Source organism: Platalea leucorodia (genome assembly GCF_965183815.1).
Source record: "Platalea leucorodia genome assembly, chromosome: 4".
Classification (NCBI taxonomy): Eukaryota; Metazoa; Chordata; class Aves; order Pelecaniformes; family Threskiornithidae; genus Platalea; species Platalea leucorodia.
Window position 1 is genome coordinate 8324392 of NC_138826.1, and position 15282 is coordinate 8339673.

Sequence of the window (15282 nt, forward strand, 5' to 3'; positions counted from 1 at the left end):
CGGCGGGACGTTTCCCCTGCCCGCTCAGCGCTGACGCCTTTCCTGCTGCTGGCGAGGGCGCCCCGACCACCCCCCCACCCCCCCCCCTCGACCGACCCTTCGGGGCACTCGGGTGAACCCCCCACCCAGCCTTCTCCTGGCGAGGTAACGAAATGAGCCCCGCCGCAGTCGCGGCCCTGCTCGTTCACAGAGCGGCCGCTGCAGAGCGCCCCGCCCCCCTCCCGCGGGACGGGGTGTGGCGGGAGCTCCACAGGCTCGCAGGCCTTGTGCGTGTGTCTGTGGGCTCCCGTGTGCGGGGAGCGGGCCAGGAGGGGACCCGGACCCGCCCTCGTCCCCCTCAGCGAGGCCCCGGCCCCTCAGCCCGCCGCGCTGCCCTCAGCGCGGGAGGGGACACTTCCCGCCGAGCGCGCATGCGCCCGCCGCGCTGTGACGCCACACCGCGCGGCGCCGCGACGTAGCCGGCGAAGCCTTGCCGTCTCCGCCAATGGGGCCGCGCGGAGGGGAGGGCCGCGCCGCCGTTGGCTGGCCCCGCCCCCGGCCCCGCCCCCTGCCCGCCGCCGCCGCCGCGAGGGCGGTGGGGGGACCCGGATGAGGCGGCCTCGGGCGGCCGCGGCCGTTAAACGCCGGGCTGCGGGCGCGGCCCCCGCCATGGCGGCGGCGCGGTGAGGGCAGCGCGCTCGGGGCGCGGCGCGGGGCGCGGCGAGGATGCTGCTGGTCTATGTGAGCCTGCTCTCGGCGCTGGCCGGCTGCTTCCTCACCCTCCTGCTCCAGCTCCTGCTCCTCTACAGGAAGAAGCCGGAGCCCCCCGGGGCGGCCGGAGCCTCCGACGGCCTCGTCTACGCCCGCGTCGCGGCCGAGCAGAGCCTCAGGGACTACCTCCAGGGCTCGGAGCCGGCCGGCAGCCAGGCGTCTCCGGAGCCGGCTCCCGGCTCGGCCCCGGCCTCAGCGCCGGCCGCCGCCGCGGCTCCCGCCGCCGCCCCGGGCCCGGAGCCCGGCGCCAAGCAGCCGCCGCAGCAGCAGCAGCCAGAGCCCCCTCCGGCCCCCTCCTCCCGCGAGGAGACGTGCCACTTCCTCAATGCTATCTTCCTCTTCCTCTTCAGGGAGCTCAGGGACACGGCCCTGGTCAGGAACTGGGTCACCAAGAAGATCAAGGTGGAGTTCGAGGAGCTGCTCCAGGCCAAGATGACGGGGAAGGTGCTGGAGGGGCTGAGCCTCAGGGACGTCTCTCTCGGCAGCGTCCTGCCCGTCTTCAAAGCTGTCAAGCTCATTCGGCCGGTGGTCTGCAACGAAGAGGGCTGCCCTGAGGAACTGGGCTTTGAGGTAGACCTGGAGTACAACGGTGGCTTCCACTTGGCCATCGATGCCGACCTGGTCTTTGGCAAGTCGGCCTACCTCTTTGTCAAGATCTCCCGGGTGATGGGGAAGCTGAAGCTGGTCTTCACACGCCTGCCCTTCACGCACTGGTCCTTCTCTTTTATGGATGACCCTGTGATACTGTTTGAAGTGAAGTCTCAGTTTGAAGGGAGGCCCATGCCTCAGCTCACTTCCATCATTGTGAACCAGTTCAAGAAAGTTATTAAGCGCAAGCACACCTTACCCAATTACAAAATCAGGTACGATGTCCTGCGTCATCAAGGTTACTTTGGGTGGCGTGCATTAGAATTGCTGTTTTGCTCTTGTTAGGTAAAAAGAGATTTCTGTTGGCCCTTCTACAGTAGGGGTACTTGTGCATTGCTTGTCTGATATCGAAAGTTTTCCATGAAGGTAAGCATCATTTTCCATTTATAATAGGTGAAGAAGCCGTTGCACAGTGAGATTGTGAAATGCCCCAAACTACAGGTAACTAAATGGCAGAATTAGTAGGTATCCAAAATTTTGGGATCCTGTTGGGTGTCCAACAATAGGACTGTGGTATCCCTCTCTGGAAAAGGTAGAAGCATGGCTGTGTGGAACAGTGTGTGGGTTTGGGATGTCCTCCCAGGCTTCTGCCACTGGTGAGCCACCTGGGCAAGACTTGTGGCTTATGCTTACCTATAGAGGCAAGGTGGTTGTTACTTAATGTGAGAAAGGATAACATTCACTCTAGGGAATATTTTTGAGATCCCGTGGTAGATGGTGTCCTCTTCCTTTTTGGTTTGCTGAATTTCTTCAGTAACTATTGGGAAGTCTAAAAGTGAAGTATTGCCACTATTGTGGTAAGTAAAACTTTGGGGGAACTCTTGGGTTTTTTTGTCATTTATTGTAAGATAGTATGTTGTCTTTTATAAATGCACACACTGCAGCACAGATGCGTTATATATTGAATATAATGAAATGTTCAGTGATATTTCTGTAGCAGAAGTGGTAAGTGGCATCTTTAATTTGCTTCCACCCTCATTTCTGATTAAAAGATACTGAATACCTTACCACTGTTCAGGTACCATGTTCCCTTTCTGTCATGTGTCTTACCACTCTTAGGATACCATGTTTTGTTTCTCTTTTGTTTATTCCTTGTAGTTTGTATTATGTGTTAAGTAAGTTTTTTTGTTTGGTTTACCACATTCTTCTGCAATAAGCCTGTTCTCTGAAATTCCTCAGAGATGAGTAACTGAAAATGCCTATTTGAATTTTGAAGTGTAACTAGCTTTGCAATGATGTAATTTTTAAAGCCTTTTCAGCTGGTTCTTCTGTAATCGAATTCATAAGAGGTCTCATGAAAATAGATTTGTAAAATACCCAAGATTTAGAAAGCCCTGAAAGGGCAGTAAGTAGTTTATTCAAGTAATGTGGTCGTCCTTTCAAATTTTGAGGTACTAAATTGCTCTCCAGAAGGCCCTGGGCAGTAGTGAAGCTGTCAAGGGCAAGTTTGCTTCCATTCTCTTACTGTGTTGGAAAGATACTGCAGCTGTTAACTGTGAAGAAGAGCCCGAAGGAGAGGCTGGGATAGCACAGTCATGGTGCAGAGTGAGCGCTCTTGGCATAGCTAGAAAGAGCAAGTAGAGAAAATGATCTTTACGCTCTCTAGACAAGTTTTTAGGGTGCCTGTGGAACCAGTGATGATGTGCTCCCCCCCTTCAGCAGAGGAAGACAGGCATCTTCATTTCTTCTCTGGGAGATGCACCTGGGCAGTAGGGTGCTCTCATAATTTAGTTAGAGGTAATGGATTTTCCACATATTTCTCACACTTCATGTGCCAGAAAGAATGGATGAGGCACATGTGAGCCACTGACATGCTGAAGGGACTGGAGGGGAGAATAAGGAAAGAAGCAGGCCGCAGTGTTTGGGACAGAAATGAGTATAAGTGTGAGGATAGAAGGTAACTGACACTGAGAACAATATAGGAAGCACAAATTATTATAGAACTAAGAAGAATGAACTGTTATTTTAAACCATTCTCTATAAGGTATAAGGAATTGGGAATTTGTGAATGCTTGAGAGAGAAATACAGTATCATAGCTGGTTTTCACACTAGGTAGTAGGCTGGTAGCACAGGGTGGCAAATGTTCAGTGAAACAGCGTCTAACCCTGCATATGGTGCTTTTGACCTTTAAATTTTATGCCGTGTTCTGAACATGTCATTCTGACCCACTGCGTTGTGGAGGGGGAAGGCAGGACGCTAAGCTTAATGCACATTAATGACGTTATCTTAAGGAAGGAAGATTAGGTCATTGGTGTCCTAACTGTCTAGAACTTTGCGTGTAAACTTTCAAGTGGGACCACAGACCCCTGCAGGGGAGCCTTTAGCTGTCTGTGAACTTTCAGCTGTCCGCAGTTGCCCAGGGTTTTCTGGAACACAGGCTGAAAACACATTCTCTACCAGCATGTCTCAGATGACTTTATGTAGGTAGATCCCTTGACAGCAAAACCTGGTAACGGCCAAGTAGTAACGATACACTCTTACGTGCTGGTATAGTTGAGAATTGAGGCATTTTGGTTTAAATGGTATGGTTTGGAAAATCAAGCCCCTTGCTGATAAGATGTGAAATTTGGTAGTTTTAATAAAATTTGTAAGAGTACATTGGCTTGGGATGATGGTATGTTAATATATTCCTTAGCAAAGAATGTATAGGAAGAATTCAGGAGAGTTTCACAACTGCTTAATAACCTGTTACCTTACTTAAAGCCTAACAGTTTCTCATCTATAGGGAATGTGCTTATCCTCTCCACATTTTTTTCCTTTGGCCTATATGTCTTTTGTGTAAGTACGTAGTCAATGTTTGCTTCCATGTGTAGTTCAAAACCTTTTTGATGTCCCTTACTCTTGCTCAAGTAACTTTATAAATAAATCTTTGAACAGCAGTAATTACAGCCTTGTAAACAAAAGCACTTGGAGTGTGGGCAGTTCTCTCTTCAGCTGGCTAAAGGGGCGCTTTGTTACCCTGCTAGCCTTCCAGATTGAAGTCCACAAAAGAGTTTTATCTTGTTTCAAGATGCTAAGTAGCATTAAAAATTAAAATACGCCATTTTCTTTGCCTTTTGTATTAGGTGATGTCTAGAGTTTATTACTTGGTAGTGAATGGCATAAGAAGAGAACTTTTGCCAAAAGTTGATTTTGAACATCCCATAACTAAGTTTGTGTAAAGCACGTCCTCCCCTTCTCTGTTATTTAATTGTAAAATACTGCATTAAAAAAAAAGTGTTGTCTTCACGCATGTATTGTCTGTTGCTACAGCCAAATTACCACACACATACTTTTGTATTCTTTCCAGTTACACACAAAATTTTATGCAGCAAAGCAGTCATTAGTAAGATCATCTTTTGTATCATCCATTGCTAGGGGTGACTTTGTGCAATGTGCCTAACTGTAGCTTGAAAGTAGAAGGCAGCATCTTGCATTCCTGATGCACCCTTAAATGTCTATGAGGGGAGGCAGTGTAGACTAGTAAGTGCATCTTAAAGTTTGTCTAGCATCTTATGTACGATTTTCTCCATAAAAGCAATTGTCTACTAATTGTAAAAGGAGGGATGCACTTTATGTCTAAACAACTAAGTAGCAATTTGTGTTTTATTCTAATAGTGTGTAGTCACTTTGGCGCTTTAAGAAAGGTGTTTGTAGCAAAACACCCTATTTTGAAGCTGCTCTGCCATTGAATGGCAATTGCCATCTCATATAGTACAATTTGGTTAAATCTCTGCAAGCAAGGCTGCTGGTAAAATTCAGTGAATGGTAAGGTTTTCTTTTTTTTAGTCATCATTGATAAAGGATTTGTGCAATTCAATTTGCAGTTAGCTATAAAACAGTAGTAACTCTTGCTACTTTAATCTTAATGTGTTTGTTGTTGCTTTGTAATCGAAATGCAAACAGCTTTTCTGAAAGCATTGCGGTCTGTCAGAAGTTTCTTGTTCAGATGTGGGGAAGATCTAAAATGTCAGGGTTTTTTTTTCTTCTCCTATATACATGAGTGCACTCTTGAGAAACTAGATAATTGTGAGTCAAGATTTTTTTTTTTTTATAACTAGCCCTAACTTAATTACTTAACTCTTCATTACCTTACTAGTTAAGTAAGTTGTAGGTATCATTTATTTGGCTCTACATAATCCACAACTCTATTTTGACTTGAATTAACTGTTTAAATTATACCTTTTGTTAGTTCTAAGACAAGTTGACCAGTGGGTGGAACTTGAGAATGAGCATGGAAAGCCTTGACTTCCCTGTTGGTTGGTTGTGATGTCAACTATTGGTGTTCTGCAGGGCGGCCACTGACCCACCAGCTGTGTCTCGCTGTCCCAAAATCTCTAACGTTGGCAACTCTCAGGGACCATATTTAGTCAGTCTTGCCTGTCAGCATAGCTTGACTTGGCACTAGATTTTTCATGTAGGGTTCTTTTACTAGTGCAGGATGGTAGATACCAATTATCAGCACAAAGTGGACTTTATCTAGTGGCCTGAATCCAACCTTTGGTTTTTCATTGTATACACTACAACAGTTCTTTAAAAGTAGTCCCATAGACATTGTTCATGTTGGTTTTAACTTTCTATGTCATGTCCTTTTAATAGGATAAAGCGGTTAATGCTAAGCTGCAGTTGCTAGCATTGCCACAGTAAGGACTATTTCAGGTGTCTGTCTCCTTGCTTGCTTGTGCTGTTGCAGGTGTCACAGGTTCATCTCTGTTAGTTCTCTAAGGAGCTGTACCTTGCTCATTAACCTATTACTAACCTGCTTATTGCTGGCAACCTTGATATTCCCCCCCACCATGTCAGGTATATAGGTACACTAATTAGGCTGTATTTTCTAGCCTATTCTTAACAGTCAGCTGTAATTTTGCTGTTTTGCACAGGTCCTGATCTTGCTTTGTGTATGTTTGGAGAGCTTTGGTTTTTGGACTCTTTCTAGGCAATAAAAATACACTTTGTCATAATGAAGGGACAAAGCCCTTTGTGTGTATGTAAAGGGCGAGGAGGAAGTACTTGCAGTCTAGCGTCCCTCCAGAGTTTAATTTCCTGGTATTTCTTAATCAAAGATGTAAAAAATTTGACAGCTGCTGTTTTTTTCTAAATTTAAGGTCTTGCAAGTTCATCCATTTAGATTCTAAGCAGATTAGGTATTGCCTAATCAGTGAGGCAGTTCTGTATATTTTAAGGACACTTGGTTTCTCAGTTTGTTACATTAAAAAAAGCTAATATTTTGTATTGGTAGTTTGAGAAACTATACTTTGCTTTATTTTAATGCATGCTACCACAGAGTGGAATAACTTTCTTTTCTTTAGAAGTAATCTCACAAAGGATTACTTCTAACTTTTCTATGTCAGGTATTTAGATGGTCTCCTGAGGTCCCTTCCAACATGGCTTATCCTTGGAACTGGTCATTTGCAATATAGTTAGTTATGTTAAATAGTTTTATGCTTTATTTGGAAGCTGGGCCTATATTGAATTTCACTGGGAAGAACCATTAGACAGGCCTATTTTAATTTACCATTATAGAATGCAATTTGAGAGTTACACAGCAGTTTCTTATTTTTGGCAAAACTTAAGCTGAGAAGTAATGTAAGTAGCTATTGATTTGAAGTGTGTTTTATAATAGAAATGACTTCATAATATGGTAATAGGTATTGGGAAAAGTATAAAGTTTTAAAAAGTATATATTATTCATATGTTGAGGTTATACTCAGAAATACAGAAATAATCAGAGATTGGGATTGTGAACATGTCTGATTTCAGAATCAGCAGCCGGTAGGGATACCTACTTTCTCTACAGCTTCTACAAAGGGAGAGGATATGGAGATTCTCTTCCTGACTGGATTTCTACTGTAGTTGTGATATGAACCTCTCTTACTAGTTAAATCTGTAAGGCACTCCTGTTTCAAGTTCTCATTCCTGTTACTGCTGAAAGGAAAGAGGAGGATTTTTTTTTTCTTTTTTTATGCCATGCCTATTCTCAGTGCAAAAATCTTCTTGTATACAGGATTTGAGTCCTTTTCTGCTCTGCAGAAATTGATGGTAAAGCAGCCCTGTGATACTTCTGGGTTTTCAGACTGTTCCAGAGAGGTAATGCTCTGAATGATGCCAGCACAAAGACTTGCTCTGCTAACGGCCAAGTGGTGATAATTGGAATCAGTGGATCTGTCTGTAGACAGTAGTTCTGTGCTTGAACGATTATCTTTGTAGTGCATGGATGAGTGTATTTTCTTATTCGTACTGGGGTTAGATAAATGGATCTGTAGGCAACCTGACACACAGTATACAAAACCAAACCCCGGAACATGAAATATTTTAATTTCTTCAAGGGTACTACATGTGTAGAACGAAGCTTTTTGTAGCGCAGTGCTTCTTACTGTCTTTATTTTGGGAGTGGTCTATCTCAAACATACATTGTTTCCGGAGGGTCACTAAATACATGTTTCTTCAGATTAAGTATGTGGTACAAAGTATGTAGGTAAAACTTGTTATGTATATATCAAGTTCAAAACCTATTGGTTCTAGGGTTTTTGAAACCTTTTAGTCTTCCCCAGCTCCAGCACTTCACAGGCTTTCACACTGGAAAGATCTAATTCTGAAAGAATGTCAATTTGACACTTGTTCATAATAAAGTCAGATTTAATGAATGACGTGCATTGGATGCTTCCCAGTATACAGGTGGCATTCTTTTCAGGTTAAGAGTGAGCCTTTTCCTATGACTAGTCAACAAATGTTACATTTTCTTCTCTTACCTGCAAGGGTGAGGAACAAGTACGGCACTGACTTGAGATGGATTAGTGAAGAAACTGGGAGACCAGAGGTATAGTCAGGGACAAAAAAAAAAGTCTCAGTTGGAGGGAGAGATGGATGAAGGCATAAAAGAATAAGTTTTGGTGATTACTGTTTGCATTTGCTGCAGATAGCAATCCAATAAGTATTAAGGTTAATTGATCTGACAGGAAAATAAAACCTCCTTCAACTTCTCTTACTTCAAACAGTATATAAAAGATTCTTTGTGCAATAATAATGAAAATTACCTCATTTAACACCTTTGCTGTTTTGTATTTAAAATTACTTGATCTTAGTCCTGCAGTGAACTTCTTTCATGTGGATAGTGAATGAAGGCTCTGAAAAATCGGACAAGATTTATTTGGTACTTCATGGCATTCTGCATGCACTAGCATTGAGACTTTGCATTTCTGTTCATCTGAACTTTGATCTTGAACATTTAAGCTGATCTTGCTGCTCAGTGAGAACAAATACCTTTCTTTTTATTCAGTTGTCATAATTTGTGTAGCTTTCAATTCTTTTAAATAAAATATGAAATAAACAGTAGTGCTTCTTATTTTTTGAAAGGTAACTTATTTCAAAGTATAGGGCATATAGGAGTTAATCACATTACTGAGCTGTAGGCATCTAACAAATGTCCGAGCTTGGCTCTGAGCCGGTCTGTTGGAGATGGTAGGTGTATTCAAGCACTAGAGTTGGGCTATTCTGAATCACCTTCTACAGGCTGCATTATGATTTTTAGTTTCTGTGGATAGATTGTGTGACAAATGTTCTCTACGTGTCATACAAAGCAGAACTCTGGATTTTCCTTAGAGGAGATTACTTCAAGGAACAGAGGCACAGAATTTACCTGAAAAAATGGGTAGCTAGTACAGCTCTCAGTAGCTCATTTGATGTCAAAATGTATGAGTCTCTTGTAGAACCTATTTTTTATATATTAAACATGTGAAATAGTTAATCTTTTTATTAGTGAAAGATACTTGATCGGAAGGCTCTTAAATAAGCAGCCTGGGCAAGGACAGTAGGTTTTAGTAATCAGTGTGGTAGAACTGTGTGGTGCTCCAGTGATGGGGAAGCTTAGTCTTGGGCTGCCAGTTTCACTATTGCAGCTAGTCCTTTCATGTTACTGGGTTGCCATGGGAAACTGCTTATTCTGCATTCCTGCAGAGATTGCCTGAAGTCACCCAATGTGCTCCTGTGTTTACAGTTCATGTTCACACTTGTTTGATTTAGAACTATTTCAGCATTTGGTTATTCTTGATATTGTTGTTCTTTAGAAAATAGTAAAAGACTTTAAAGTTAAACTTCTTCTAGGATTATTGTCTAAAATGAGTATGGAGAGAATGTTACATACCTATGCAGTTTGTTAATTTAATAGATAATTGGTGCCACCCTAGTCTGCTAAAATCTATTAACTGCGGAACTACAAAAACCTTTGCATGATGGTCTCAAACTGTGCTTTTGCCCAGAAGAAAGCAATGATCCAATATTATAAATGTTAGCTGGGAACAATTAGCTTTTTGAGCATGTTCTATTCTGTGTGATACATGAATATCAATATTTTATATAATCAAGAAAAAATGCTCTACTGAAAGTGTTTGTGTTGATGTTTGAAGGTTGAAGAGGGCTTGTTCATAACTGAATAAACTCTCATGTTAGAAATTAGTGTGGATGCCAGTTTGTGTGAAGGGGATTTGGGAGTCGTCATTTTATAAACATTTGCCAGGTTAATTGTGACATACTAAGCTGAACACAGAGCTTATAAATAATTTCTTTGAGTAGCTTCTGCTGCAGTCACTGAGTTTCTGGTTAAACTAAAGAATTTACTGCTGGAATGGTGTTCATCTCGGTTGAGAGACATGAGTAAGATCCACACAAGTTTTGGAAGCTTTTCCTGTTATTATTTGCCTTCACTGTTTAACAAATTGGAGTGTTTCACAAGCCAATGGAATCTAGACTGGAATTCAGACCTTCAAAATGTTCAGTGATCCCAGTGAGTGTAGTAAATAGTGAAAAAAAATCTGCAATGAAGACTTCAGTTGACAGAGAAGTTTGTGTTGCAAAGAAAGTTTCTATAGTACAGTGAAAGTGCCCAGCCAACAGTGAAACGGTTCTGTATGCGGTCTCATGGATGCGGGTGCTCCTAAATCGCTCTACTGCTGCGTTGGGTTTGGTAGCTCAGAGTTCTGCATCCCACCTGCCCCAAGCCTTTTGGGTGCCTCTCCTTCCCGGAGCACTCTTCCTCCTGGAAGGACTCTTACTCTTGTGGAGCCCTGCCCACGTTAATAAGCCCTCTCAGGACTCGGGAGTGCATCTCTGTTGACTGCAGGACCCAGCTGGAGCCCAGCAGCATTGTAGACCTGTCTGTGGCCGTATATAGCTATGAAAACCGGCAAGGAGATGCTAGGTGTAGCAGAGAAGAAAAGAAAGAGAGGAAGAACCTATTTTTTGTGAGATGAGGGAAAGGCAGAAATTGTTTTCAACTCTGGGTTGGGCTCTGGAGAACTACTTCCCCCCCCCCCAGCTGTTGTAATTCATTTTAGCCTTAAAACTACATGGGAACAACTTACCTTTATAATTTCTTAATTCCCCTGTTAAGCTTGCAGCTATGCTATAGTTCAGCAGAACAGTCTGTAAGGAGCAGTGCACCCAGTCCTCTCCATTAAAGCCATTTTGTGTAGTAGAATCCCTGTATTTTCCATTACAGCAATACAGTTTTTGCATTTTTGAAGACTTACCAAAGATCATAAAAATCTGTCTGCAATAGAGTGTATCACAGAGATCAGTTGATGATAGTTAATCAGACTGTTACACATACTCAAAGACAGTAATTAATTGCTAGATATGACTAGCATAAAATTAAATTAGGATAATCATTCGGGAATACTTTTTTTAGCAATTTTGTGTTGCTTAAGCTGTAAAACTTACAATTTGAGATGTAAATTTACAAAATTATTTCTTAATTTCTGTCCTATATTTTAAAATTATCTGTGGATATCTAACGGAAATCATAACATTTATATACTTTGTTCCTGACTTTCTTAACTTAGTCTTAATGCTAAGCTTCAGTATATTTCCCTCTATCAGTTTTAATGGCAACATAGTTATGAAAAATACGTATTTCCTTCTGAATGGGCAGAAATACTACAATCTGCTTTTGTAATGGCATTAAGTACAAGATTGTGTTGTTTGCCAGTGTCACTGAAATGAAGATACTAATACTTAGAATAACTAATAAAACATATATAAAATGCTTTAAATGATGCTAAACCCTTTCAAAAATATATAGCATACCTTTTTATGTAGTATTTTAAACGTAAGCCATTGTGTAGTAAGAACTAAAATGGATTTTTACATGAATGTCACCTGTGCAGTAAATGACTTAAACCATTATTCCTGTTTGCCTGAGCTAAAATAGGAAGAGTAGGAATTGAAGACCATAGTCTTGCAGTGACAAGGCAGAAGGCTTCATGGTGGTGTTTGAATCACTGCTGTGGATGATCTGGCCTGGTGAATAATTCCTAAGTAATTAAACAATGGAAATGATGCAGTGTAACTCTGAAAACATCAACAGTTTGTATTTTTTTTTTAAGAATAACTCTGTATACTTGCTAACAAAACTTAATGCAGTATGGTAGAATAAACAAAACAAATTGTGGTGTTGCCAAGCAAAGAGCCCAGTGGATTACAAGGGGAGGTGGGGCGGGAACAGCAGTGTTAGTCAGTGGTATTGTTTTAAAACAATACTACAAAAACTCAGATTTTTTTTCTTTTTTTTTTTTTTTATTCCTCTGAAAGAAGGGCAAATTAGAGAAACTATCCACATTCATTATGGGGATGGTGGGAGAAGATTATGGTAATTTGAGCAGCTGCTTCTTTCAAATGTAATCACAAGTCCCAACTGTAACTTGCCATCAGTGATGCAGGATTTGCGAAGTGCAGGGAATCCTTCCTGTTAATCTCACAAGCCCCTCCTGTATTTGATTGTCAACAGTGATGCCGCAGGTCATGTCCAGACTGAGCTTCTGTGTTCTGTGATCCTGTTTGTTTGCAGTACGGGCCCATTTATAAAATGCCATGACTCACAAATGGTGACACCTTAGCTTGGGTGACAGTTGGCAAGTATGTGCCACGGTGGGTGTTGTGTGTCCCCCCCGTCCCTACCAGTGCCCTCCCCACCACTGCAGTCTGAATAGCTGAGCTGTCTGTAAAACACATCCTTAATTACTGCTGTTTACAATTTTAAGGTGAACTGTCAGTCATCTCAGCTTTGGAAATGGTACTACTAATCCTGAGCTCAACTATCCCCACCACTTTGGAAGACTTTAATTGGACCAACTTCTGTCATGTCAGAAGTGACTAGATAAACGTAGACTGAAGAGAAGGTTCTGTAGTTTGAGCTTTTTTAAAACTAACTGGTGGAGTGGGGGTAAACCCTCGAAAGCTACCATGTCTAGAATTCAGAACAGATACAAATATTTTTTTTCACTTTTGGTTTACAGCTGTCAGAGACTGTTTTCAGCAGTGAGACAGTAATTTTCTGTCTCAGAGGTTGTCATTAGTTTTCATATGGACATAGGCTAGTGTTTAGAGCAGAGGATTAAAACTCTTGAGCTCAATGAATGAGTCATGTACAGAGCTTAGACTTCTATTAGAAGATCAGCATTGTTTTCCTCTGACCAGGATTGCAGAGATGATGTTTGTAGAGAGACTTGAGACCTCCTCATGGGAGAATATATTGCTGAAGTGAGAATAAGCTAGCATTTTGCAAGCATCGGTTACTGGAACCAATCTCTAATCCAACTGGCTAGAGGTAGAGTTTTGGTGTGGCTTGGGTTTATTTGGGTTTTTTGGTGTTTTTTTTTTCTTTTTTTTCCTGCTGCTGTTCTCCTTGAATGCCTAAAAGCTGGTTCCTGAACCACACCTGCCTCTTTTCCACCTCTATGTGAACAAGAGCATATTCTGTATCTTCTGTCCCATTTGGAGCCAAGCCACGATGATTCAGGCTTTCTGGTTAGACAGGGAAATTTTGTCTTTGTCCTGTCTGGGACTGAAATATAGCAGGATTTTGATCTCTTTCTCTTAATTTGAACCAACAGTTGGCTTCAGCTGGGTCACATACAATTAAAAAAAAAAAAAAAAACCCACATGAAAACTCAGAGATCACACAAGCATTGACTGCATTGAGTTAACTAAGCTATTTCAGTATTCATGGGGTTTAGAATTTGGGAAACTAGTATTCTTAAAATGCAAAAAAAATCTGTGCATGGTCAAATTGATCTTGTTTGTGCTGATAAGAAAGTAGTTTTGGTAAGTCTGATTCAAGATTTCATTTTTACCCGTGGCTCTGTCAATACAGACAGGAATGGCAAATCTTTAAGACTCTTCTTGCCATATTTACAATTACTTCTGTCATGTAAGCAGGAAAAAAATAATCTGCTATCTTTTTGAAGGAGCTACTTGACTATTGATGTTTGTTCTTTTATTTGTTCTTGTAGGATGGGTCTTAAAGTTTTAAAAGTGTTTGTCTTGCATGTCTGATTTGAGATATACCTGATATCACCATAAGAAAGAAAGATGACTCTAGTTTAAGAATCTGGAAATGTGTGAAACATCTTTGAAGAAGAAAAACCAAATAATAAAATCCTTGCCCTTTTTTTTTTGAGGTCTTGATCTAAAAAGTGACTGTTCATATATTGAGAACTTATGTGTATGAGCCTCCCACATGCCTGTGGCAGAATATCCTGTAACACAGTGGGTGGAGTGCTAGAACTGATTTGCAGTTTTCCATAAAATTTCCTAGAAAATAAACCTACTCTCTTATTGCAGTGTTTTTCAGGTTGTTTGTAAGCCAAATTTTCGTGGGTGTGGGTAAAGCTGAAATTAGTAGATTTCTATACCAAATAAGAGTATAGTTTGAATTACTAAAGTTGCCTGAATATGAATACTGACTGCACTTCTGCAGCTTTGTTCCTTGTAAAATCAGTGGAAACGGGAGAATTGCTTTTGCAAAATCTGCAGTGGTGGTACTTTTATTTTTAAAGTATTTTCTTTAAAAAAAAAAAGTACTAATTTTTTTCAAAATAAAATGGAACTCATCCTTTATCTCTTCAATGTGAAGAATGATATAAGCTGTTTGCTTATAATACCTAACCCTAACAAGCTTAAATGTAAGCTGATAAGTACTTTCAAAATCTTAGTAATGTTATCATGCCTTTTTAGGAGTGGGTTGTAGTATTTTAGAGTTTTTTTAGATGTAAACTTCATCTTAAATTACAGGCAATGTAAGAATACAGGTTTTCTTAATGACTTAAAATATCTGGTGTCAATCACTATTTGAAATTTATGCACTTTACAAGTGTGTGACTTGTATTTCTGTGAATCGGATAAAAAAGGCAATCTAAAAATGTCTGAGTTCTATTCTGTAGTTAGTCGAACCTTTTGAGTACTCCCAAAACTGAAAATAAATTCAGCAGTTATTCTTCCAAAAATATTTTAGATACTAGAACCTTCAAATATGGTAGCATTTACAAAAGTAAATTGATGCTTTACTAAACAGAGTCTGACTTTAGATTTTGATTTAATTTTTATTTAGAGTGGTAAACAAAATAGCATAAGGCTACTTTGTATACATTGCAAGTCTTAGAAAAGATACTTGTGTTTTTAGCTGGTGGGCTCTTCTGAGATTTAAGGTCTCTTTTTGCCTTGTTTATTAAGATTTAAATATTCCGTTAATGTAACTCGATTAAAAAAAAATCATAAACCTGATCGTGTTTAATCTTATTTTATGGCAATAGAGTAGTGCTGGAATTCATATAATACAAGTGATTAATGTGGTCTTAAACAGATATCCAGTAACTTTTAGACCACTGTTTTAGATATTAAAATTCCTTTATAAAACCAGAGAATAATTTAAAACTTTTCCCAGAACTTATTCTGGAAGAGTGTTCTCATTGCTTAGCTAAAGCTCTACAAAATCCTACAAAATGAAGCTGTCTTTTTGCTTCTCCAATGAGGAAATGGAGTGCTGAGAGCTTTTGAAGTTTGTTCCTGTCTGTGTTTAGCTCTTAACAATTATTTTTTTTACCATGATTGTGGATGTTCTTAACAGATGCAAT

General features: G+C 40.9%; 1 protein-coding gene across 1 annotated transcript in view; it reads left to right on the forward strand.

Moving 5' to 3' along the window:
- The first annotated feature begins 651 nt into the window (after positions 1-651).
- Positions 652-15282, forward strand: part of PDZD8 (PDZ domain containing 8) — a 66776-nt gene continuing 52145 nt past the window's right edge. The window contains exon 1 of the mRNA XM_082308678.1: positions 652-1613. Coding sequence (XP_082164804.1) covers positions 706-1613 — 908 coding nt within the window. The 5' untranslated portion in view covers positions 652-705. The remainder of the gene's footprint in view (positions 1614-15282) is intronic.